Genomic DNA, 27843 nt, shown 5'->3' with positions numbered 1-27843 from the left:
TTGTGGCAGCCATTTCATAGTCTGCACCCAGTTTCATCATCTTTGTTGTAATATTTTGTGCTGGTTTTCCCTTTCTGTTTTCATAACCTAGACTGTAGCCTGGCAGTTTTGTTCTTCCTGTTTAGTGCTTTGTTTCTGATATTGCATATTTTTTATTAGAAGACTGGCACAAATTTAGTAAAGCCTTATCTGGAGAATTGCTTTGTTAGAGCAGTCATGAATTTACAGTCTTACAGTAACACTGTACAAGTATATATAGAGGGCAGCTTTCATTGTAATATTTTGAAGTGCCTTGACTCCACTGAAACTGGATCCAGAAGGGATGAAAACTACAGTTCTCTGGCTGGAAGGAATTAGCAGAGCCCTGGAAGTGCTGTGTAATGGTTTTCTTGATGATTCACAGCACACTTATTTTTAGCCAAAAAAAATTTCCTTCACATCCTGGTGACTTGAAAAACTGAAAGACATCAAAAGGTTTGTTCTGGAATGCATCACTTCTCTTCCAAAGTAAAAAATCCCTTCGAGTTCACTGAACAGATTCTTTTTTTTTTTTTTTTTTTTTTTTTAAATCCATTTGCCATTTTAATTAATACGGTTCTAAATTTCACTGTACTATTTTTTTTTCTTTCCCTTTCTTTCTTTTCTTTTTTTAAAGATGGACTTTATGTTGTGGTAGAACAATTTATTTTAATGGATTCTTTGAAGCCAAAGAATATCATGGCTTGTGGAGCTGCGTTGTCAGTTTTACGTCCTCCCTCTTACTTTTATCAGTGCCATCATGAAACAAATTTGCAGGTTTTAAACAGACTGCAGATTTGGAGTATTTCTAGTGTGAGAAAACTATTCCTGAAATGTTTCTTGTGAGATTTTCTTTTGTTTCTTACAAGTTTTCTTTATCAGGTGTCCTGGCAGAGAAGATAATGCCAGCTTTGCTATGCTCAGGCCAAATATGTTTTTTTTTCCTCAGATCAGAATGACCATTTGGATTATGATTAATAGGACCATAGTACAAAGTTGGCACTGTACAGCCTTCTGTCAGAAAGGAGTCCCACTGGTACTTAGAGTTGGAGCTAACAAATGTCAGAATTCGCAAGTTTTTTTTTAATATTTGCCAGAGATACGTTTTTTAATTAGCTTTTGGATTCCTTCCTTGGAGCTTGTGATATTTACACATGCAACTATTTTAGAAGACTTTCGAGATGGTTTTAATTCATGCTTTTCATGAGGGAATGGGTTTTGGTGCAGAGCATCTGTTTTCATTCACTGTTCTGCATAGGCATCTGGATTGTTATGGAGAGCAATCAAGGTGCTTATAATTTCTTGCACACAATTCACATGTCAAATCACTGTTGGAAGTCCTATAATCCTAGCCATCATCTTTGAAAGCTTTACTAGAAGAACAATCTTAAAGCTTCTGTAGCTAACAAGTTTTTCAGGGTTGGATGATATTTAGGTTAACATACTGTGTTGTGCTGTATTTGGTGTACACTGTTACTGTATCTGGTATGGGAATGACAGCTCTTCTGATTGCTTTGGCTATAGCATGATGTAGTGTTGAGAGTGAAATTAGTGTTAATTATAAATAACATTTTTTCTAAGCTCTTAGTAGTTGTATCTAGCAATGCCGTGAGTAAAAATAACATTTTGAAGTGGTTTTGAAGAAGTTTTGAGGAATAATTACTTAATGTCTTACTGCTTTACAATAGTGGCTGCTGTTACTTCAAATGGTAGTGGGACAGCATCAAGCAAATGCTGTACTAGAAAAAAGGCTTAAATGCTGTTTGTATTTCGAGTGGCTGTAAAACCCCTTGTGAAGCCATGGCAAAATTTGAATATGAAAATAGGTATCAAAAGAACAGTAAACCAGCTACGTGTGAGGGAAATAGATGATCTTGGTTTGGAAGAGTAAGGCAGCAGTTTCTTCAGTAGCTGAGGCAGTCTAACACCAGTTTACTGTTACCAGAAGAGAAAGTTCTTTCTAATCCACTCCCACAGCTGTGGGTACGGTATTTGTGTCTCCCATGCTCCAGTTCTGATGCTTTCTCTTAGATTTTCCTCGGTTTGCTAATGCAACAGAGAGTGCCCTTCCCCAACCCTCTGCTGGGTTAGGGAGCTGCTTGGGCTCCTCGGGCATGGGAAGCAGTGGGGCTGTGCAGCTGAGGGCAAAGCAGGAGAGACTGACCCCCTCTGGCACAGAGACCTTGGGTAGGAACCTGTGTCTGTAACAGAACTGCTTACATCGCCTCTGGTTTTTCATACTAGAGAGGAGTCATTTTCCAAATATGTCCTTATGTTCAAGTTCTGACTTTGCCCCTTTCAAATCTGTTTTGCTAATCTCTCTTTCCAGTGCTGCTTGCGATCAGATGTGTCTCTTCTTCACCTCTGGCCCCATATGCTCTTTCTTTCTTTCTTTTTTTTTTTTTTTTTTTTTTTTTTTTTTTTTTTTTTTTCCAGGAGGGCCTTACAGATTTTAGACCTCAACTTTTAAACGTATATCCTAACACTTCCATTGTTCAGTGGCTTAAAATTCTTTTTACTGGAGTTGGACTTCCTAGCCTTCATATTTTACATAATACTTTATCAATATCCTTATTGTAACTGCCAAATCCTCTGAATGAGTTTCTAACAAGCTGCAGAAATCTTTCTTGTGAAGCTTTCAATACAAAATGCCAACGTAATTTTCTGCCTCAGCTCCTGGTTGATCTTTTTTTTTTTTTTTTTATAATCATGTGCTACTGTTAATCTAGGGATTAGTATTAATTCCCTTTAAATTAAACAGTTTAGATAAAGATAGTTCTTTTGGCTAAAAATATGTAAATGTGCAGCTTTAACATTATTATTGTATGTTTCCTACAGGCAAAATTTTACTCTTTTTGAACAAGTTCACCATTATTAAAAATATTTGGTGTGTCTTTTTTTTAGGAGCTCATCAAGAATACATTTGTATCTCTTATAAAAAAACTGTAAATCTAGATAACTAATCAACTTTTGACTTTACCTCATTTTATTTACTATATGTCAGAGATACTGACACAATTTACAGGTAGCTTACAGGATCCATTGCTTTCTGTGGTCTATAGCTTAGTTTATTATTGTGTGCATGTCCTAATTTATATTGTGTATGGTTTGGTTTATATTGTTCATATATATTATGAATCACTTAATCTGAGAAGGTAGTTTTATCTTTCTGTCAATTTTTTCCTCTGAACAAAATTGGATTTTAACAGCTCTTTCCAGTGTTGCTAATTTTTATGTCTGTTTAAATCAACTTTGCTTCATAACATTCCTTTTAGTAAATTAGGGTCCTTTAGTGTAGCAGTAATCTAGAATCAGATATCTGCTTTTTTAAAAGCAGTCTAATTTGGGACAAAATCATTGAAGCAGACCATCAAATACAGGGTCAGCACTTCACAAGTGACTTTTTGACTTACGAATGGAAAACTGAAAAGGTAACAGCAACTATGGTCAAAATGTGATTGTGTTGGCAAAAGTAATGATTTATGTTCATCAGAAATAGCTCGCTCATTTTGTTCTGCTCTAACAGGTAAACTTTATTTTTTACTTTTAATGGGTCATTCTGCTATTGTGAGCTCCTGTTACTATTGAAGTGAGGTAGAGATATTTGGCAAGCCTGAGCAGAATAAGGCTTTGGGATACTGTACAGGTGAATGCAAACGGTGTGGGATCTTGAACTGGGAACTGTAAATCTGGATAGGACAAGGAAAAGGAATTTATTTGGTAGTTTTACTGATGAAGGAATGCAAGTTAATATGTGTATCACTTCAGTGTAATTGATTTTGCACATTTGCCTAATTATCATTAGTTGATGAGAAAATGTGGAAGGAATAATGGTGGGAGATCAGGTTTTCATTGTCCTGTTGCATTTTCATTGTCACGTAGTCACACTGCATGTCACCTGTCATGTGCAGTACACATTCTGAGTAATTGTTTCAGTGCTAAGTCCTTGTCTGTATCCACTGCTGAGTTACTGAGCACCTGGATAACTAAATATTGTGGACAGAAATAAAATCAAGAGCCTCTTGACTTGTAGCCTCATATTTTTTATTTCTGCAGTTTATAGGCCTGTCTTTTTTTTCCACAAAGGATTATTAAAATCAGCAGATAAGTTAATGGTATTCTTGCTGTCTCTGTATCCTCATTGTTCATGAACTTCTTAACTGAAAGAGTAGCTCATATTTTGTTACATTTCAGCTGAATGGACCCAACCACCAGCAGAGACTTCAGGCACTGTTTTTACTTACTGGTTTACTCGAAACAAGGGAGATGTATTCCTTCTTCTTACTTCCTCAAATACCTAATTTCTATTTTGATATCTCTGTATCTGTAGCTGAACTTCATGAACTCTCAGCAGTTTAAAAAAATGCGAATAGCACTTTTCTGTTAAGTAAGGAATGACAATGCCACTATTCTTTCCAGGGTAGCATGTGACCATTTTTTGCCAGCCTGCTTGCTCAAAGGTGTCCACTGGCAAATACACACACACCTGAAAGCAAACACAGGCACAAGACACTGAAATATCGAAAGTAAATGGAGCTTATGCTTTTGTAAGATTCTGCCTACTTTTTAGTTCTGGTTCTTTTACAATTTATGCTTGTTATAACCTGAGTTATGGCCTCAGAATCTTCTTTCTTAAGACTTTGGGAAATGGGATGCATTTTTTTAAGCAAACAGTTTTTGGCTTCCAGGATGGAAGTGTCTTAGATCTGTATGTCCTCCCTCAGCATTGCTGTTCATCAGCTCTTCAGTTTTGGTAACTTGCTTGAGGTGTTTATTTATATGATTAATTTTAGGCACCTGTTTCTCTCTATGTCCGCACCCCCAGCTGGATATTTTTTTGCTTTTTTGACTTAAATAATGACAAAGTCTCCTTGAGATCCACGGTCTTGTGTTCTCCAGGTCTACTGTCTTTCTGAGCTAGGCGGTGGAAGGGGAAGGGGCAGGGAAATACCTGATTACAGACTGTTTTATCCTTTCATCTAACTTCAGTATTGAAGAGGTTGGTTCACTTTAATTGAAGGTTTTTTTCTGTGACCTTGTTCCTTTGTAAAGTCCTTCTTACCAACCAAAACCAGATTTTAATTAACACAGCATCCTTTTTAGAGTAGTGCTTTTTGATTTAAGAAGTCTTTGTCCATCAAGAATGCTACTGTTGGATTTTAGGTCTGTTTGTGAAGATAGGTTGATGAAATTTTTGTTTCAGTAACATCTATTCATCTCCCAGCCCAGTTATTGTGAACTTTTAGTAATACTGCAAATATAACCTTTTTAACTATTATTTCCCTAAATGGCTCTGACCGAAGCTGTTTCTGCTTTTTCCATATGTCAAGGAATCTATATTTCAAGTGGGTAATATGTTACTAATGCACCTCGGTATCTGACTGGCTTTACTTTTGCTTTACTTTCCTGAATACCAGGAAAACTTTGACCTGGATATTCCATGATCTTTTTCTGTAGTGTCTTTAACATACTGAATTTTATGTCCTGAACCAGTTTTTCTAATTTTTCACATTTTGTGAAATTCACAATTCACATATTGAAGTGCAAATGCCTTTTGTTGCTCTCTAAACTCTCCTGAAAGAGGCAGTTCTCCCTGGGTTCTTTCATGAGCTACTGCAGTACCTACAGCTCCCAACCATATCAGACCCTCTCCTCTGCTGTCCTTGTAGCAGCAGGAGAATTCTTTAAATCCTGTGCTGTGTTAGTGTATCCCCAGCTTTGCTTGGGTGCACAAACCAAAACTCTGCAGTGACTCTCTGGGAGTCCCAGGATCCAAAATCATCTAGGGTGCTGACTTCATGTGAAACTAGATTTAAATTTAGACTTGTAAACAGAGGAAGTTCCCATATTTCCTAGTGGCTCTCTTAGATATTTTTGCTTTGGTCTGCAGAATTACACATACATTAGCCTAAAATTAAATGGGTGATTTACCTATTTAGGGTATAAAGCTGCTTCAACTTGCTTAAAATGCTCCATTTAATTAAGATGATGCAATTCTGAGCGTGGATTAGACCTGGTTAAAATCCAAAGTACAGTTGACAGTGTCTTTCCATTCTGACTCGTTAGGCCAAGCTACAAATGAGTGCCAGAAGAATTGTTACTGAAGGTGAAATGACTTACAAAGCTGGTCTGAGTGTCACCTGTCTAATATAGAGAAGTTGTAATCTGAATATGTTGGATTTTTATGAGACATGTTATTGGACACTTTATCAAGATGGCATTTGCTGGTTGTTTCATTGTATTGACCCAATTTACTCAATATGTTGTCACTTAATAAAACATCAGTGGTGCTGTGCAGTTAGTTGACAGGGATATGTAAAAGAAAAAAAAGAATCTTAGTAACAAAGCATTGTCTGTCTCTTGAATGTTTGCATTTCTTCAGGGATCTTGTTTTTCTTGTTTTTAAGCTTGAGGCCATACAAGGACATACATTTTTGTATAGCATTCATCATTCTCTGCACTGTCTTTTTTGGATTATTTCTTCCCCGTTTCAGACTTTTTTTGATTGCACAGTCAGAGTGAGCTGCAGGGCAGAGAGGGAAATGTACTTTTCTGTCACTCAGAATTTGTTTTGTTGAAAAAAGAAGTAGTGCTGAAAGGAAAAAAAAAGCATTCAGTGCTGCACTGAAAACACCTTCCCCCCAGAATGATTTTTCTCTCTTCATTATAGGTTTATAACACTTATAGTTCTTCCCTGCTATAATGAGATAATTAAAAGTGCTGAGTTACAACATCCTCGTGTATAAAGAGCCTCTCAGGGGTAACAGTCTTTGTAGTTGTTCCTCTGTTGAGCTGAGGGCACGGTCTCCTGGCTGGAAGCTGCAGTGCTGTATCACTGAAGTATTTGTCAAGTGCTGAGGTAGTCTTGTTGCCTGACTAGGAAGAAAAAAGTAATTTACATTTTTATTTCTAATGATTATCAGGATGGTTCCCTGCATAGCTGGATTGTTGCTGCTTTCTAGAAGGTTGATTTCTCCATGAATCCAAAGCTCTATTGTTACAAGGCATGTGTTGTGTCACGGCTTATGTGCATGGCATGTAAAGGGATTCCGAAACACTCGTCGAAGAAAACTAAGGAAAGCTATAATCCAACAGTTAGTTTTGGTGGAAGGCATTTCCCAGCTCAGATGGTCAGTAAACTACACCATTTACTCCACTTGTTTTTTGCCCTCCCTTCAGTGCTGCAGTGTTAATCCTTTTCCAGTTCAGCCGTGTTTGAGTCATCTTAAAGGTGACATCAAGGATTCAGCTTTCAGATTAGGTTTGCTGAAGTTGATTTAATCAACTGATAAAGACATTGGGAACAAATACAGATTTGTCCAGTTTCCAAACTAAAGTAGTCTAATGGTAAGTGCAAGAGAGCCTGACTTGGAAATGTGCTTTTCTTGCAAATAGAATATGCAGAACACCTGATGTCTGCATTGAAATCTTAAAGAAAGCAAGCAAGACATCTTTGTAAGGAAGTCTGAAAATGTAGGGAATTTTTTTACCCTTGGAATCACAGAATTATTTCACAGTTTACTTAGGCCTTGAAATTGTCTAGTTATTGATGTACTAGCAATAATGAAGTACTGTAACATGGAGAATATATATGAATTCCAACAATTTAACTGTCATGCTGTCCCAAGATTTCAGTCCTACTAAATAAACTCATCTTGCAACAAATATTTTTGCAAACTGAACATTCTTTATTAAGTAACAACTACTCCCATGTAACACCAATATTTATGGCTTTGTAAATGTAGTTCTCCTGTCTGCAGATGAACATATTTTAACTTTATTTCAGTTATTATTTTAAGGAGACTCTATGGAATTGGAATTTCTATTTCAGAGGTTTTGTTCTTAAAATTCTGGGGAGTTCAGGAGTAAATTTAGCCCACTCAAAGGGCTAGGTATTTTTAGGTGCTTTGGATTGTTTCCTTAATGACTTATCTTGATTATAACATGCAACAAGCATTGCTTTAATAACATTTATACATAATATCTATAAATGTCTGGTGCTTTCCTTTAAAGTTTGTTATTAGATCACTGGATTTTTTTTTTTTTGCAAGTTCAGTGTTTTATGTAGCATACTACAGGAATTACAGATGTAACCTATAATGTAATTTTCTTACTGCATTGTAAGGCTGGAGGCTGTCTCATGATGTGCCTCAGATGAAATCAAGGTGTCTCATTGTCCCTAAAAGTATTTCAATGATTATTTCTCTTGTAGCCACATTTACAGCTTAACTGAAGATGATTTCAGATATTTGAAGGCTGATCATCAGCCTTATGAACAATCTCAAAATAAGAGAAAGATCTAAACAATGAAAGCCAACAATTCTAAAAACAACTGAACAATCCTCTTGCTTCTCATGGTATCATGTTTTCTTTTCTTCTCTTCATTTTTTTTTTTACCTGGGGAGGACATTGGTCTGGTCGGTTTCCTCATTCCCTGGAACACGTTCATTAGCACAAGGCAAGGGTGGAAATGACAGGGCTGGCTGAGGGGAAAAGGAGCTTCAGTTGGCACCATCAACAAAAAGTTACTTTTTGCATGGTGGTGGAGGAAATCAGTTTGGTCTGTATGACTACTGTTATTCTTCCCAGTGGCAAATAGTTAATATCCAGTTGCTTCAAGGCTCAAAAACAAGTTCAGAAAGTCTTGGGCTTTTTAAAAATGAAAATACTTTCTTGAAACATGCATGTTTCTCACCTGAATTCTCCTTTACTCTTTAAAGTGAATTATACTATCTCAAGAAACTTCCCCCCCCTGAATTCTGAAGTAGTTTCCTTGGAGTTATTGTCTAAAAGATTGACTGACATGCACTGACTGTATTTGGAAAGAAACTGCTGCTAATGTATCTGCCAACATTGGGTTCCTATTAAATGGTTTTGAAAACCAGTTAAGTTCTTGACTAAACTTGAATGTTATCATTTTATAAAACAAAATATAAATGCATAAAGAACAATACCTTTATTAGGAGACACTGAAACTCTTCTGGTTCTGCATATTTTCCTGATTTTTTTGTAGCTGCATTATTGTTTTTAATGAGACAACTAATAATCAACATAGTAACATATGGAGTTATTATTTTAAATTTCCTTTTTTTCCCCTGTTTTATTGTGTACACCAGGCTGTGTATCCTGTTAGAAGTTGTTTGTATTTCATTATTGCCTAGAGATTCCAGCTTACTCTCTTGATGCTTAGACAAGAGTGTTTTTGTACACTAGAGTCCAGACTATCATCTGTGTTCACTGGCAGAAAAAAAAACAAAACAAAAACCCCCCAAAACCAACAAAAACAATTAAAATAAATAATGAGAGTGGGTGTTTTATAGTCATATAGAGTTTGGCACATGATTATTCTGTCTTGCTTGTGTCCCTGATAGGCATTACACTCCAATAACGCAGACGAATAACAGAGAGGTGAACTGTCTTTGCTTAAGGTTATGCAGCAGATTTGTGGCTGATCCAGGAAGACAGCTTTACCCGTTCCTGGTCCCCTGTCCTATCCACTGAACTGTTTCTGACCTTTGCTGTAACAGGCTTCTCGTAGGTCGATCCATCCCAGGCTTGAGAGAAAATAAAACATTCATTCATCAACCAGGAATGAAGCCCAAAGCACACGTTCACTGTCCTTCAAGAAGAACAAAAGAAGAAAAGATGTATTTTGTATTTAGCAACACTTGGAGGACACAGTATTGTTTGTGCAATACTCTTAGGTCTCCAGAGATTCTTTCCTAAGCTTAGAAAGGCTGAGGAAGTGGAGGCATTGGCATGGTGTTGAAGCAGCTGCAGAGTGTTGGCTAAGCTACAACCATCTGAGTGCAGAGTAGGTCAAAAATAAGGGGTGTTGCTGTGTTGTTTTGAAAGAATATATAGTTCTAGCTAATTTTAGCATGAGTATTGTTATGTCATACACAAAATAGAGATGATTTCAATGCAGGTTTGCAATGTAGCACATTAATAACTGGGGTTTTTAGGATGCTGGGCCTTTGTTTATGCTTCACTTACTCTTGTTGACTACTTTAGCAAAGGTTTCTTTTTATTTTTTTCTTTTACTTCAGTTTGTGGTGCACGAATACACCTTCAAGTGATTTTTTAAAATTGTGTTTATAGATTTAAGGTTTAGTTTAGCTCTTCAGTACCAGACCAGAACAGTGTGCCAACTTTTCAAGGACAGTATGGAAAAACAAAGGAAAGAACTTAAGTCTTTTGCTTTGGACATTAGTCAGTGAAGAAACAGTAAAATAAAATAATTTTTTGCTGCTGTTTATCTTCTTAAAAACCTCAACAATTTTTTTGTTGCTTATGACTCTTCTATTTTAAATTTGTCTCATTTATTTTGCTATTTTAGTTTTTAATGTAGCTGTTATTAATGTGCTTTTCTGTGAATATTGTTTTTTGTGCACCAATGTTCTTGACTGTGACAGTGAGGACTGGGCTTCAGGGAAACTCCTGCTTAGAAAGTACCATTTCATTCAGTCTTTAGACCCCTATTTAGTAAGGTGCTTCCTTTTGTGTACCTTACCATCTGGCTTAGATGTTAAAAGTTTTGGAACACCAAACTGTGGACTCATTCTCTTATGAATGTTTTAATTATTTTTGTCATGTGTGTATGTTTGCATCAAAAGGGAAGAAGGGATTAGTGGAATATGAATTAATGAAACTCTCAAAGATTAGATCTATAATGGCACCGAGATGCCATGACAATTGATGCTAATCCTTTTCTGAACTGCTGGGTTTTTTGGGGGGTACTATCCTAGTAGGGGAGGCTTGCAAAATAAACATGTAAGTTTTTTAGGCTGTAGATTAAAAATGCAGCTTTAGATGCTATGAATAATCATCACTGCTGTTGAGAATTGGAGTGTGTTCATGTTCAAAAAGGGAGATTTGTACTGTCCTGAGGGTGTTGATAATACCCTCTGTGCAGGGCATGAGCCTGTAACACAAGGCTGGAGCTCATGGTTGGCAGATGTGGACTACTACATTTTAATGGCTGTTTGCTCTGCTAACAGACTGAAAAATTGCAGAGAGTTTGTGTCTTAGTATTTCTAAGTATCTGTGAGGAGTTGGACACCAATAAAATGGCTCATATTCATTCATGTCTCTGAATTTTAATTCAAAGACAGTTGCCCTAAAAATCTCTTTGACAAATAAGATGCAGTTATACTAGCAACTTGGTATTTGCTGTGCTGCTTGCTATTTTAAGGTGTGTAGTTCTTCTCAATAGAAAAATGCAGTCACTACTCTTGCATATTTACTTCTATTCGCCTCCAGCCCCATTATTTTCTGCATGTTTTAAAAAAGTTAACAGGCAGTTGCATTTGGGACAGAGAATATTAATGTGGTTCTGCAATCCAGAAAAAAATTCCATGTTTAGAGCTTTACATACAGCTGAAACATCATTTTTTCTATAGATTACAGAGTGTGGGTTAGGATCGTGTCTATTATTTGTAAACTATGTCAGTCTTTTTTTCATCCTTAGAGCAAAATATTATTAGAGTCATTTGTCTGCTAATAAGAAGCTTTAACTTTATGAACTGAATGGTAATATATCTGACAAAGTGTCATATTGAAGAAAAGAATGGGGATGGTCCAATAGTGGGAATAATTTGGTTTTCTACTTTGCGAAGAAGGGCGTTAGGAAACAAAAACGAGTTGAATACTCATTTCAACAATAAGTTCAGCAATTTGTGAACTTATTCACATTGATATGATGAATTGTTTGGTGTGTTCTTCATCCCTGTGAACCTTTGAGAAGTTGATCTTCAGGATAATGAAACAATAGTATGTTACTTAATGGGTGTGAAAAGTGAAGTTTTGTTTTGGAACTTAAGGGAGCAAAATAATTGCTATTGAAGGGATAAGTGCATATAATATATTTTTAAGCTTGTACTGTAAAGTTCAGTGGAGCAGAAATTAGATGTACAGCTGTATTTTGATTTAAGATTGCTTCCATAGCTGTCCATTCTTCTTTGTCTTTTTATTTTCTTCAGACAAAATGAGTATTGAAATAAAGGATTCTATACTTGAGTCATGAAGCGGTGCAGTTCCTTCTGTTTTGAGAGGGAAAGGCTTTTTGTATACCTGTCAGCATACAGAATCTTGTGCTTCTGGACTTCTTATTTGTAAACAGAAATTGCTTATTCTTCTGCAGTATTGCATGTGTCTTTCATGCACTTGGCTTTATTGCTTATTCATTGCAAGCACTAGTTCAGTGTTTCTAACTAGGAGCAAAATGAACCAAAGTCTCTCCTTTCTAAACATGTGTGGACAGAAAATAATATAAATCCCCATTACATAGGCAGGGTATTGAAAAATTAAGGATACGCCTGACTTACGAACTTTGTTGCCAGGTTTTCAAGGACACAGAAAGGAAAGAGGAGTAACACCTTTGGAATTTATCCTTTTGTTTATTCAACTGTTTAAAGTAACATGACTGGCACTCTTCTCACTGATACATAGAGCTCATCTCTTTGAATGTAGTATGTTCTGCAAACCTGAAAGCAAGCTTTTCCATCAAGAATGGATTTAATCTGAGGACAGGCTAGAAGAGTAAAGGCTGCAGAAAATTACCAGACTCTGGATCTTCCTCCTGGTTAGGGTCTGTTCCTGTTGCTTTGTGTGAAGCTGCTGAATAATCCAGCGTAGCAGCTTCTTTTCAGGTTCACTTGCCAATATCCATAGGTGAGCTGGGACACTGGTGGGATGTTGTAAAGTTTGCATCTCCCCTCTGCTACTCTTAGCACAAAGAGCATGTGCATTTGGAGCTGGCAGAAAGACCCAGGCTGTCTTTATTCCTTGGTTGTCACAGTCTGGCCAGGAGAGAGCCTGAGGAATTTGGGAGGGGCTGGCCAAAGGCAGCAGCAAACCTGGTTAAAGACAAAACACCAGAGCAAAAGGTGGAACTTGTGTTACGAGTGCTCAGTGGAATAGGTTACACATCACCAATTAATATTTAGAAATCATGCCCTATGGAGATACAGAATGAGGTATGTTACACTGTTTTACACACCCAGTTGTTTTGGGGTTTTTTTTTGTAGGTCGTACAGTGTTGTTTTTACTGCAGTCCTGGTTTTATTTTAGATCATGTGCAATTGTTTTATGTATTCAAAAGATCTCCATTTATGTTTATCTCGGTGCTTTCCTTGTTTTCTGCTTGTGGAAAAGTTCCAAAGTGCAGACCAACAGTTGGAGCAGTATTTGCATGGTTGAGTGTGTCTGGGAGAACTGTTTACGTATCAGCATCTGAAATTGGGAGGAAGACAGCAGAACATGCTTGACAATGGAAAGACTGAGAACAAATCTCGTGTTGCAATTCCCTAGAGTATATTCTGGGAACAATGAAGGAACTGGGCTTTGCTCTGGTTTTCAAGGCTGGCTTGCCTGAGGGAGAGAGATCACATTATTCCAGTTGCAGTCTCATCTACTAGCTGTCAGTATAAATAGTGGCAGAAAGAAATGCTTTTTCATTCAGGCTTGGGACTGCATCATGTAGGCGATAACAAGTTGCATAATTAAAATGTCAGAAGACTGATATTCACAGTTGTAATGTGTGTATTGAAGACCATCATTGCTTTGCTTCACCTTCTTGTGATGCTTTTAAAAACAGTTTTGGCAGTCTGGCAAAAATAAGCAGGTGTTAAACTGAAGGTGTAGATTATACTTTGGAAGAAGGGTAGTAGTAATTCTCCTGTGTTCATTATTCTCTCCTACCTGAAATCCTGGTTCAGTTTACATTAAAATTTGGGATTTGTGGTAATTACAAATTACAAAATTACAAAACTGCAGTAACAACTCAATTGGGAAAAGGCTTGAAAATACTCATGCATTCTCATGTAGTAGAAAGCAAAATTTGCATATAAAAAATATTTACAACTTAGGAGAAATTTTAAATAAATTTTTTTGAAAAACAGTGTAAAAGTCGGGCATTTCCTCGTTGTTCATCTTTCATTCAGGTCTTGTTTATGCGTTGTCAGTCAAAATACTTAGTTACTGTACAGCACCTAACTAAAGTAACTGCTGCTTAAGTGACTAGAGCTTGTACAAAGAATGTTAATCTCTTCACTGTGAATTTTTTTTTATGTTGAGCTTGCTACAGAACCTTCTGTGATATTCTCAGACTTCAGCCGTTAATATGGATAATTTTCATCCTGATTTTTAATTTTCAAAATAAATTTTTTGTTATGGCTTCCAATTAAGTTTATTTTTCTGTAGTACATATTTCTTGATATAATTGGCTTGAGAGAAAATATGCTGGAATATGTTTCTCTTGCTTAAACAAATGAGTTAAATAATAAAATTGATATATGATAGAAAAAACGTTTGGTGAATTATACAGGTCTCCAACAATGAAATATGGAATGAATAATTTCAGTCAATGGCCTTTCTCAAGAGGTAGGTATTTGATGTATTTGTATGATGTGTTTCTGGAATTACAGAGAAAAGCACGAGAAGAAAAAGACATTGATTTTCAGTTGTAATATGCTTATCTAGTTTTGATACGTATTAAATATACAAGTGTTTACAGAGCATTTTAGATGGCTTCCTAAAAAGAAAAAAAAAAACAAAACAAAAACCCGAAAAAATCAGACCGAAGTATTTCAGTAGTCAAACAGCTCAATCTTTTCTGCATGCATCCCTGAGGATTATTAAATGCTGTAACATTTCTAATTCTGGTGATTTAGAAGCAATCTCTTAAAGCAGAGCATTTCTTAAACTTTTAATGCATGGGCTTCCATGGCGTGCTCCCAAATTCCAGTTCTACTGCCAAGCAGTAAAAGGCTATTCCTAGTTGTTTAAACTACATTGCTAACTGAAGTATTTCTAGTGGTAAGGCTTTCAATGTAGATAAAGCACTTCATGCTTTATTTTCTTACATGAAATAAGATTTACCTCGAGCTGGTCTTGCAGTTTTGCAGTTTATATTTAAACTGACTCATTTTTAGACACAGAGAGCTGAGACTGCTTTGACAAGATGTCTGCCAATTAGTTACTTGTTTTTTTAATCTGAAGTAGCCCGCAATATGCCAGTCTGTCTAGTGAATGCTTTGTCTGGGACAAGAGAATTCCTATGACAATGTGAGGAGGCAGTAGGAAAAAAAACCAAAGGATGCAATTTCAGGTAAAACTCCCAATGCTTGTGAAAACTCAGGTCTGTGAAGTTACTGCAAACAGGCCTCTTGGGTCTTTGAGAAAGATGATCAAATCACAGAATTGCTCTTGCTCAGCTCTTTTGGGGAATCACAGAATTGTCATGGTTGGAAAAAGACCTTTAAGATCACTGTCCAACCCTCATTCTCTCTCTCCCTCCCTCCAAAAAACCACAAACAAACAAACAAAACCCCAAACAAACACCATGCCCACTACAGCATGTCTTGAAGTGAGTCATCTATGCTGTTTTTAAATACCTACAGGGATGGTGATTCCACACCTACCCAGACAGCCCTTTCCAGTGTCTGACAACTATTTCAGTAAAGAAATTGTTCCTAATATCTAGTCTAAACCTCCCCTGGCACAACTTTGGGGCATTTTCTCTAGGCTTAGTTATTTACTTGAGAAAAAAGGTCAACATCCAGCTCCCTACAGCCTCTTTCAGGTAGTTGTAGAGAGTGAATAGGTCTCTAATCCTCTAACCTCTCTTGGTTTTATACTTGTTTTATGCCTCCCAGTAGTTTTATTTGTAACAATGTGGTGTATGCTTTTTTATACATGATGTGGACAGGATCATCATTGTGTTTCCACTTTTTTTATAAGTAAAGGACCACCAGGGAGTTCTGCATGTGTGAAGCTTAGCTCTGGTTTTCAATAAAAGAACAAAAGCGTATAGTGAGGCTCCACCTGAAGTTAAGTTTTATTAATCTTCTCCCGTATTCCCCTGTAAATTTCCCCTGGAAGTCCATTTGTCTGTTTTATGCAAAACACATGCAATGTGAGGAGTCATGGAGGGGAAAAAAAACCAGTAAAAAAACCCCTCAAAATGACTGTATATGACACTTGATATACTATTCTGAAGCTCTTATGATTATAATTGGGTTTTCTTTTTATGTCAAAGTCCACACAGCAGTTGAATATCTCTGAAAATGGGAGTTCACCTTCATCCTGCCCTCTGTGTCTTCCTTCTGCTTCACTAATGCTTATTACATCATGCAGTGAGTGAAGTCATTCTGACTTAAAAGAAAACTAGTGCTTTTTTTCAGAAAAAAAGAACAGGTTGAGAGCTATTCCTGGGTTTTAACTCGATGTTAGGCAGCTCCCATGCTTGTCAAGGGAAGTGGCAGTGGAGTGTGGCCTGGAGTAGGGATTGCATTGGGAGGCCTTTGCCCATTAGCAAGAGATAGGCTTTGCATCTGGCCTTTAGAGCTTATACACTGTTTAGGGAGAACACAAAATACTGCTCATTGAAAGCTCCGAGTCCATTGTCTGGCAGCAGCTTCCTTGCAAATGTTTCCATTTCCAGCCAGTCCTGTGAAAAGTCACCTAGAAGCTTGTACTCCATCAGGGATTTGTTTGTGGCATGAGGCATTTCCGCTTGTTTTGTCCCAGTTTTAATTTCTGTTCCTAAGTACTTAGGATTAACCTGATGGTTTAGTTATAAAATCACATAACAGGAAATAATACGAAATAATAAGGAAGTAGTATGAAGTGTAACAGGAAAAAGTGTTCTACATGAGCTGTTTAAAAGAACTCGTGAGTTTGTGCATCTAGTGTAATTAATAAATCATTAGTTTTTTACAGTGGAAACCAGACCTTGCCCTGCAGAGTTAAAGTGCAAATGAATTTCTTAGCTTTTCAAGTATGTAATTGGTCTGCAAGCAGAAATTGCAATAAAGCAACCCTTAAATTTAATGCACGGTTGGAATCCAAGTCTTTTCTTAGTTTGTCATTTGAGGTTATGTCATATTTCATTGGCCTTTGATAAAAAAGTGGTTCTTTGGTAAGACTCAGGCTCTTGACATATCTAATTCATGAGGTATTTCCCGTTTTTTACATTTTTACAGAATTCTTGAAACTGTGTGTTTTGTAAAACAAAGTTCCGTCTATATATAACAAGGCAAGATTTAGTTGCCCTTGTAGGAGCTTCAATAACCACATCTGTTTTGCAGATGAGTTCTTTTTGTCTCATTCATTTTATTTGTATCAGCTTTGAAGTTTGACAGTGGATCATTAGAGTTAATTCATGTAGCAATAAAAATTGGGAGGTCATGCAAGGCTATTACTTTGATTGTTGTGGATCTGCTTCATTAAACCCTTAAGATCTTAATTTGTAGGAAGGAGTTTGTGTTTATCTTACACAATTTCATAATCAACACTGCTTGCTTAGCTTCATCTGGACTCCTACATCCAAATCCAGCCAGTGTAAATCTGATTTAAATGGTAATGTTGTACAGTTTAATGAAGTTCCAGAGAGCCCTTGCTGGTTTGAGCAGAGTCCCTTTGGTCTGTCTTTCTTGGTAATTGCTCGTGTGTTTTGACATCATCTTTAACAACCAAATTGTGTCAGGCTTTCACATGAAACTTTGAAGATCAGTTGTTAAGCTTTTGCAGTTCCAGGGTAACATTAAGCTAATTTTATTTTGTACTAGGTTTAAGAGAACTTCTAAAGTCCTTAATTTATTAGGTTTAAGGATCATGCTGTTCCGTAATCTTTGTGATTTCATCATATTAATCTTCTTTGCTGTAAGTATTAATTTCTAAGTGCTGGTAGAAGCAGGGACACTTATGTATGCAATATAATTACTATTTTTCTGTATGTGTTCCCACCTAAACATTATTTTAAATTAGAATTAAAATTAGGTGAAATTACCCTCAAGCAATTTAACAAATACAGAACGAAGTAAGGTATATTCAGTGCCATAAATCACAAAATAAATTAGGATTCGAGCAAGACTAAATGCTTCTTGTCTGAAACCATTCAATAAATCTGAAGTAATGATTAGGATATAAAATTTTATATTATTAAACTCAGGAGGAGGTAGTATTCTGCTTATTTCTTGCTTTCCTGATGCCATTCTGCCTTTTTTTAGCTGTTGTGTTTTCAATACTCTTCACATGTTTGTAGAATTCCAGATTCCAAATGAAGGAAGTATTAGAAGAGTGATTTTTGTCTTGGATTCTATCAAATACGTTTTTGAAACTGATTGACCATTCTGAAATGAGGGAGCATATGGTGTTAAAAAATAGTTCATAACACAAAAGATAATATTGAGATAAAAAAATATATATACATAAAGCAGATTTCAAATCTCACTGAAATTATTCTGTGGTTTCCTTAACATCTCTTGCAAATTCTAATAAAAATTTTAAAGGCTCTACAAAAGAATCAGGCAGATGTAGAAAACGAATGTAGAACTGTTCTAGCTAATCTTGTCAGGCATTTCATGTAATATTAGTTAGGCTAATATATGCTGAAATTGCACCACATATTCTGTGTGCCAAAAGCATGCATGTGAAGGTTAAGTGATTGATCCAAGTTGTTTCCTATCCTAATTTTTTCTCCTGTCAGACCTTTCTTATGAGTTTCTTCACTTTAAAATATGGTCCTCTCAAAGAGGTAGGTGTAGGATGCTGGGATGTGGGGGTGGAGGTGGAAACATATGAACATCTCAAAAAATACTGATTAAAGAACTGATATGTTCAAACATTTTTTGGTCTTATTTTTCATCTAGTTTTAAAATCAGTTATGTGTTCTTTTTTCCTAGCATTGTTTTCTGCTGTGGCTACAGCTATACAACAGGAACATTTTTACCATGCTTCTTATAATTCTTAGTGTATTAAACCTGTGTTTTAATGTCGTAGGTGTGGTACCTTTGAAGTCACCCGTAGCAGGTTGAAGCCTGCTTTTATGTGAGACTTCACAGTGCAGTCTTTAAAAGTGCTTCTGTGATTTTTTTTTAATACCTTCTTTTACTTTGTTATCACTTTTCCTAATAGCAGTATGAAACATGATTTTTCTCTAGTTAAGATTCTTCTGGAAAAGACAAGACAAGGCTCCAAACCCTGCAACAGTGAAATTATTTCATGCAGTGATCACTCTCTTCATCCCTTTCATCTACCTGCAGTCTCAGTGAGGCAGCGACCTTCAAGGTTCTTTCTGTGCCTTCCTGTTTTGCCCAGTCTTGCATCTTCCACTCTCTCGTGTTCTACATGCACATCTTTGGCTGCTTTCTTTAAACTGGTTGCTAGTTATTAGAAAAGTAAATTATAAGATGTTTTTGTTCTAATCCAGAGTCTTAATTTGCCCTTAATCTATCTATATGCATTTTTTTTTACCATGACAAAAGAATTCTAATTCAAGGTTAGCGTGTGGTTGCTCAAGAGGCAGTAGTCTGAATGAAAACCTTACTGGTAGATGATGAAATGTAGTCCTGCCTCTGTCCCAGATTACCTCTCCTTCTACTTTTTGTGTGTGCTTTTCTTTCTCTTGCTAATATCAGTGCTCCTTTTCAAGTGCATATTTGATTTGTTGAAGAGGGAGAAAGCTACGATGACAAAACAGTGTTGGTTTGTACACTTTAGTAAACTCCCTTGGTTCACTAAAGAACCTGATGAAAATTTGTGTTGGCATAAGGTCATTAGCATGGGACTGACTGGCTTGGAGCAATGGTGCAGTGCAGTTCAAAGGAAGGGGAAGCTGAGAGAAGCAGCAAGAGTAGAAGGGCAAACAGCAGTTCAAGGAAAGCAGCAGAGTCTCATTCGGATGTTAGCTTGTAACCTCTGGAACTGAGCCCCGGGTTTGCAGTGCAAGCCTTCTCTCTCAGCATTGGCTATCACCTGCACACCAATAGCTACTGGTATCTTAAATAGACAATACCTGCAGAATCATGATTTAAATTGGTTATGTAGGAAAAGCAGCAGTATTTTTTTACCTTGCCATATTTGATTCTAGTATAGTTATATTGTGCTTTTTGTAGTGTACCTTGTTTTATATCTGTTGCAGAGTTTTATTTTGGTGAAAAACTTGGCACATAGTAGCCTATTATCAGTGCTGCCAGCCTTCTTCTTTTTTCATTAGTGTATTTAATTGTGAAAATTACTATATCTTGACATAATATCTCTACTTTTGTTGTTTTCTGCCTGCCAGCTTAGTAAATACTAAACAAGATCTCCAACTTCTCATATGTATAAAGCTCTTTAAGTGGCTTTATTAGTTACTAAGGTTTTTTTGTTACTACAGGGCAAGCCTCTCTCCAAATCTACATTATCCCTACTGGATAGACTTGTCATTTACTGTATTTCTTCATTAATGAATAAAAACATCTGTCAGTGAAATGTTCAGGAAACTCTTCATCTTCCCAGGAAAGGCCTTGAGGAAGCTACTGTTTTTTCTTCCCCTTTTCTAACATAAGAGCTTGAGAGTACTCTCACTGTGCTCCTTAGTACAGTTACTACGTGCATTTTTCAGCTGATCTCACTAGCCCCGGGGAGCAGGGTTACAGAGCTAAAAGGGCTGCTAGGTGCTAAGAGTTATTGTTCTCCTGCATACTTCGTTCACAGGGATGATACCTGATAATTACCTTCAAAATGTCAGTGTGCTTTTATTTTTATCTAGCTGTGGCAGACTAGTCTTGCAGCAGATTTTATTTCCCTCCTACATGCATGCAAAATTCCATGTGATGCTTTAGAAAAGGAGCTGGGAAGCCAAGCAAAAAGCAGGGCTTATTTGTGTAAAGCCTTCCTATTAACTGAATCAGAACTTCAGGTTGCATTACTGGTTGTGACGTGCAAATCCAAACATTGCTCTCTGAAGAGGCTGTTTCCATAATAACAACTTCTACTTGGATCTGTTGTCAAGAAATAATTCATAAAAATGTGTTTTCTGAAATGTACCTGGTCAGTAGTTGCTATCATTACAGATACTGATAACTGAGGACATCAGTTCGTGTCTAGTTACAAAAGTCTAGTGACTTCAAAAGGTTTGTCACTACTTGCTCTGCATTAGAACATGAGAGTTGTTCTGGAGCTCGGTGTTTCTTTATCATCTTTATCATCTGCATCAGATCTGCAGACAGGCAGCCCTCTGCATGACAAATCCCTCTGCATGAACATTCTGAAATTTGCTATCTGGAAACACCTTCTAATATTTACTTTAAAAGCATACTGAAAAAAAACCCAAAACCAATCCAGAAAAGATATTTCTTGTAATAGCTGAGGAAAGCTGATGCCTGAATAGATGCAAACTCAATTGAAGCAAATTAAATAAGGAATTTGAGCAAATGTTAGGAATAACATTTTTCTGTGTACAGTAGTTGGCAATTCTAAAAGTAGCAACAAATCTCAAATTGTTTAAAATAATATTCACTTAGCAGTGCAAATACATGTTATATAAACATGCAAATACAAATTATGTAAATGTACAAGTGTGTTTATGCAGATGTATTGACAATTTTTGAACTAAAATCCACACTTTTTATTTGAAGCCACCTTTAGTGAGTATTGTAATAATCCGTGAGATACTAAGATTTTTCCCTTGTGTTTTGTCATGTGGTTTGTGGGCTTTTTATACAAACATAAAAAAAAAAAAAAGGTCTATACATTATCTGGTTTTTAAAGTTTAATTTACAGGTGTCTGGAAAATTAATTGGGCCCTTCCAAATTATAGCTATAGATAGTATAGATATAGATATCATTGAGTTTTCTGCAGACCATCTTATATGGTCTGTTCATATGTAAGTCAGACTGGACTGAATGCTACCCTGAGATTATCTCGTGTTACCTTTTGCACACATACAGCTCCTTTGGTCAACAGACTTCATCACAGTTGCAATTTCTTTGGTATGGGTAATGAATAATGCAATAGAAGAATAATAGCACTGTGCTATATCGAGTGCTTGTTAATGTACACTTTACCTCTAATCCTTTTAAGAATACGTTCTTGCAGCCTATTTGTACTCTTGTCTGAGCATATTACAGTAGTTTTGATTTCAGTAATCCTTTGTGGCAAGAAATAAATTGAGCAGTAGGACACTTATGTGGTATGAAAGCTTCTCTTTGGTTGTTCATTCTGTCTGACTTCTCTGACATGAAGCAAAGCTTGTATCTGCCATCTGTCTTGCTGCTGCTTCCTTTAGTTAGCAATGATTTCAGAAATCTGGTTCTTTGAAACAGATTGGCTAAAAGTGTGCATTTGAAGTACATTTCCTAGCATTTAAACAGTCTATTCATTATATAAAACTACTGTATTTCTTGCCCCTCATCTCTTTTTTTTATTACTCCGTTGTCTTTTTAGTCTTTTATAACTTGTTACACCTGCAGTATTACATTTGTATAGGGTGAAAGATGAATTCCATGCATGGTGAGGGTGTGATGTGTCATGTAATGTGCTTGGATTCACTGCATCCACAAAACCCACATTGTTCTATGAAACAGCCAAATATATTTAACAGGATCGTGCGAGGAGATAAATGCTTGGTACATGATAGCTGGTATAAAAAGTGTTTCTGTTCTCTCCCTGTCCAGTCAGGAGGAGTGATGGATGGTGAAGCTGACATTGTCATTACTTGCTTGGAGTTAACATTCCAGTGAGGTTAACTGACTTGCAGTGCAAAAGCTTGCACGTCTGAATCATCATTTAAAGCAGTCAGCAGAAACAGGGAAGACGATGTTAATTAAACTTGATTTATACCTAGAAGCTTTAGATGAAGCCCTAATGCCTAGAACTTTTTGAGTTTTGGCTTATGTTGATTTTGGGCTTCTTTTATCACTTCTCATGCAGACATCAGAAATGCATGAAGCTATCTTTGTGTTTTGCCCTCTCTACTTAACCTAGGAGTTATGAAGAGAGTCTTCAGCCTGTGTTTTCTCTAAAATGATTCTGCAGTGCTTATTTTATAACTGAGATTAATGAGCAGTATAATCTGTAATCTCTAAGTGTTCATATCACCTCTTGTTGCTCAACTGTAAAAAGATACTTATATTTGTGTGTAGTTTAGATTCAAATGCTTCTGTCCATTTTGATTTTATTGCATGTGAATCATGGAGGAAAATTTGCTAAAACTGTAGTCCAATCTTGAGCCCTACAGGTATATTGTAAGCCTGGTAACCAGAGAGCCTTTTTTCTTGGTGCTAGTTAAGGGCCAATGATGTTGCCTGGGTTGCCTGGATTATGTGTTTTCAGGTGTGTTGCACTGTGATTTGCTCTCATCTTCCTTGGTGAATTAGTAAACAAGCTTAACAAGTTACAAGAATGGATTTAGGAAGAGAATCACTAGTAGTGTTATAATATTGATGCCTACCAAGGCTATGGTAAGAATGTATTACAGGTCTAAGTTCTTGAGCACTATGTTTGTGGTGGACAATATATTAATTTCAGTCTTAACTTGCATTTTTCAATGTGGCTTATTTAATCATGTTACATGGTTTTTTTTTTATTGCTGAGTACCTTTGGGTTATTTCCCCTTCCATAGCTCTCCCATTTACTTTATATAATTGGCTAAATGAGCAAATATACAAGCTTATAGTGTCCTGTAATAAAATTTTCTTATGTAAGTTAATGCTGCATATTAGTAAAGCTTTGATTATGCTATTTGCACCTTTATTATATTAAGCAGATTATAAGACATTTCAGAAGTGTGATGAACACATGAACACAAATTTCATGCTCAATAAATGTTCCAAGACAAGTAATGTATCAATAGAAGGAAGTGAATTTGTCATGTGCCTTTGTAATGGTAAATAGTTTTTGAGACCACATTAGGCTGTGAGTTTAATCTTATGTTTAATCTTCTTTTCTTTTTCCAGTTGCCCGTATTTGTCAGAGAAGATTACACCTGCTATACCTGCAGTTGGTGGGATTCTTTTCTTTTTCGTGATGGGGACCCTGCTGCGTACCAGTTTCAGTGATCCTGGTGTCCTCCCACGTGCTACACCAGATGAAGCAGCAGATCTAGAGAGACAAATAGGTAACACTGAAGGTCTGTTGTCTCTTCGCTTTCCTCCCTGAGGGTGCATATACTGTGTGAAGGCAGTGTGCTGCTCTGCTCATGGGAGGAACTACTCCTATCTTGCCACAGTTCTGGAGTTGCAGTGTCTGGTGACATGGCAGTGATTCCTATGGAAAGATGGTTGGTCAGTTCTCCACTGAGAAAGCTAGTAAACAAATTCCTGTCTCTGGAGAGTGATAGTTGTTACTGTGAATACTTCTCAGTAAGTATGGTAGAAGTCTCTCTGTGGTGCATTTCCTGAAGTGTTTTTGGCAAGAAAGCTTATGCTGCTAAGGTTCTACAATTGTGCATCTTTTAAAGTAATGAACCCTCAGAGTTCAACTGAATTTAATTACATGTTGTGAAAGAGCCAGATAAGTATCTGTATTAATATACAGTCTCCAAAATTGATGCAGTCCTGGAAATATTTTTCTTCATTAACGATAATAAAATGTTACTATATTTTTACCGGTGTAAAGCCAGTACAATTAAAGGACAGTGAACTAGATTTCAATCAGCTTCATGTATCAAGAGAATTGTTAACTAAATTCTATTTGTGGAATTCCTACAGCTACAAATATGCTGACTAGCGAAAACGTGCTGCCTTGGTAAGAAAAAACAGGACAAGTTTGTAGAACTGCTTCATAAAACAGTGGGGTTTGCTATTTTTAGTAAGCTACTAAAGCTTACTGAAAGCTAGTGTGATAGTCAGTGGAAATCCTGTGTTCTGAAGCAGTTTCAGAGGAACACCCACTTGTATAATTGAAAAGACAGGTGACAGATTTAAGTAAGCAGAGGACTGTACTGTAATACAGTCTTAGGCTTTGTTTACTGTGACAAATAATTCCATGCAACAGAAGCAAATGAGTACACTGAAGCTGTTGTTGCAGATGCTTCTGGGTCTATAAAATATTGATGTGATGAGTTTACTTCAGACTGGGTTTTATCTGGTTCTGTCATACTGTATGTCCTACACAAAGCATTGGTGCAAATGTCTGCAGGGCAATGTCGTTGGTTTAGACTCCTGCACCAGGTCATGGGATAGAGTTTACTTGTTGCAGAAGTTCTGGTTTATTTTCCTCAGAAAGTAAATGTAATTTGTATGCCCTAAAATCACACTGTAAACTATGCTGGCAAGTGGGAATGATAGGAGAATTGGTGTCAAAATAGCAAAACAGACAGAGACAGTAAGCACATCATGAATATTTATCTTCTACTTAAGAGATTTTTTTGGACAAAGATATATTTCTAAGGTAAAAAAAAAAAAAGTAATGACTTAATTTCACTGTTTTATAGGCCTTTAGCAGAGGAAAGGGAACACATTTGTTTAAAAATACATATCTTCGTGGTTGTTTAAATCTAATTGTGTCGTTGTGATTGAAAAATCTTGTCTGAAGGGTACAGTTTCAGAAAACTGCTCATGGAGGGGGAAGAATGGCTTTTTTTTCTGGAAGCATGCTTATTATTTTAAGCAGCAGAATTTCAAAGTACAGTGAGGAGTTCATTGATCTATGGTGACATAATTTGCTTTCACCAATTTTGGAAGATCCTGAAAAAAGCTTTTATACCATGTTATGTGTTAAGATTAAAAAGATGTCTGTGTAATAAACAGTATTTTAGAGTATTTGGATTTGAGCTATGAAGTGGAATCAACACATTTGCAGGATGCTACATGTAGTAGCAAATTTTATTTACTCTGTATGCTTTGTGTAGGTTTGAGGCCTTTGGAACTGTGTGATCATGTAACGTGGTCACTGAACTTTGTGGGAAGGAAATCTTCTCCCATGTGTATGTGAAGTCTGACATGTGTTATTTCACCAAATTTTATAGACCTGGCATAGCTATCTAGAAACAGTGCATTCTGTTGGTGTTGTCCCAAAACCTGTCAATTTACTTGGTGTGCAATAATCCAGTCTGGACAGTGTCCAAGTGTTTCTTTATTCCAGTTCTGGGGAGAAAGGTGTTAAATCCACAAGGGTAGCACACCTTCCCTATAACACAGGGTTTCTTTTCTACACAAGAATATGCAAAATCACCTTATCTCTAACTATACCAGTATCCTTCTTCTACATAATTTTTTAGCTAGTTCTTTGCTTCCACTTCCAAGTGGTAGAGCATCTGTTTTTCACTAGGCATGCTGAGGGGGTAGGGGGTTTTTGTGAGTAGGGGTCCTTCCAGCCTAAGAGAGGGTATTTTAGTATGTTAAAGAAGTGAGTTCACAGGAAGTGTCATCTTAGTTTTCTGTTATCTGTTTCACTTAGGGCTTAAGACTAAAGACATCAGTGGTTAATATTTATTATTCAACTCTTCTTCATACTAAGATAAGTTCTGTAAACACTTCTCTTTCACCAGTCATGCTGACCTGTTTTTTTTTTTTTTGACATTGCTGGAATTCACATTTCAGGAAGAAAACCTACATTGCTTTTTTACATTGTTTGGACTAATGGTACAAAGCCAGGAGACAGCTGTCATTGCCTTGACAGGAAGGAGTTTACATGTAGCCAGTCAGCACTTAGCTTTGGGCAAGGACCATACTGTACATATAAGAAAACTGTTAGATCCTAGATGACCCTGACAGCTCAGTCTCAAATGGATGTATTTAAATTTTTTTTTTCTTACTTTCTGATATGGCACTCCAGATTATTGCACAAGAAAATCTTCAGACAGTCTCCCCTTACATGCCATAAAGTAATTAAATCAAGAATGGAGAAGCATCGTGAACCCCATGTTCTCACTGCATTGAAAAAAAAAAAAAAAAATATATATATGGAATGCATTTATACTGAAGAATTGGAGTTGTCTTTAAACAAGTAATTTCAGTCCTCGTTCATGTAACATAAGAATTCCTAATATTCAGAGTCCATATATGTGGAAAACAGATGGCAAAGTTCAGTTTTGTGTTGTTGGGAAAGCTGACAGATTTCTTAGGAAGTCTGACTTTTAGAACTTAATTTTTAGCTTTTGCCAGAACTGTCACTATAAACTTTTTTCACAATCAAAAGTCGAGTATGTAAAGTGCTGTTCAAAGTGTGTGAGTTGCTATAATAGGCAGTGGCACTATTTTAATATCTGCAAAGGAAAGGATGAAGGTTGGGGGCAAAAAAAGCATCCTAGAACTATTTAGGTGAAAGTGGGAAAAAGTATATTTCCCTCCTTCTTTCTCTTATGCTCACCTCTTCCTAAATAAAGTTATTCTCTCTGTGGAAATAACTTGTGGGAGGAGGATGGAATTTATGCAAATATATTCCTGAGTTTTGCCAAAAAGGAATGGCCCCTTTATATCACAACATTGTGTTATAATTTGCAGATAAAGAATTATTTAAATTTTGTGTTCCTGAAAGAGACATATTGAAATAGAGCTTTCTGTGTAACTGTTTTATTGCTGCTGTAATTACTGTGATGGCTCACAAGTATTCTGTGCTTCTTATGATTTTCCTTCAGTTTTATTAATGCAATGTTTGGGATGCAGTGGATCTTTCTTTGCCTATTTCAATATTGGAGTTCCCAGTAAACAGTCTTATGATTTCATAGTAAATATATTTATTAGATATTTGAAATTTTGAAGTGATATCTTTCTAATTGAATAACCTTCCATATGACTTACTTGAAGAACTTAGGTTTCTGCAATATCTTTAAATTCATGAGTCTGCCACTATGACCTCTCCCAACTGTTTCAGTCCAGCAATCCCATCACTCCTGTTTTTTGTCATGGCACAAGTAGTCTTAATTTTCCCATAATTTTCCTGGTCTCTTCTGTCCTAATGATGAGTAATAGAATCTAAGCTGTTTCCAAAGAATAGAATTAAGATATTTATCATATCTGAAATTAAGACATTTAATAAAGGAAGCAGCACTGTTTTATAAATAAAATGAAACATGAGTAATACTTTTTAAAGTTCAAATTATGAAAAAAAAGTTC

At 36.4% G+C, this 27843-nt stretch overlaps 1 protein-coding gene across 2 annotated transcripts in view; it reads left to right on the top strand.

Annotated features, from left to right (window-relative positions):
* ZDHHC14 (zinc finger DHHC-type containing 14) overlaps nt 1–27843 on the top strand; it is a 103789-nt gene that overhangs the window by 30300 nt on the left and 45646 nt on the right. For both annotated transcript variants that reach the window (XM_008496892.2, XM_030447128.1), the window contains exon 2: nt 23743–23903. In XM_008496892.2, coding sequence (XP_008495114.1) covers nt 23743–23903 — 161 coding nt within the window. The remainder of the gene's footprint in view (nt 1–23742; nt 23904–27843) is intronic.

The sequence above is a fragment of the Calypte anna genome, chromosome 3, assembly GCF_003957555.1.
Source record: "Calypte anna isolate BGI_N300 chromosome 3, bCalAnn1_v1.p, whole genome shotgun sequence".
In the NCBI taxonomy this organism is placed as follows: domain Eukaryota; kingdom Metazoa; phylum Chordata; class Aves; order Apodiformes; family Trochilidae; genus Calypte; species Calypte anna.
The sequence above is the reverse complement of the archived record's forward strand: the minus strand, read 5'-3'. Positions and strand labels throughout refer to the sequence as shown.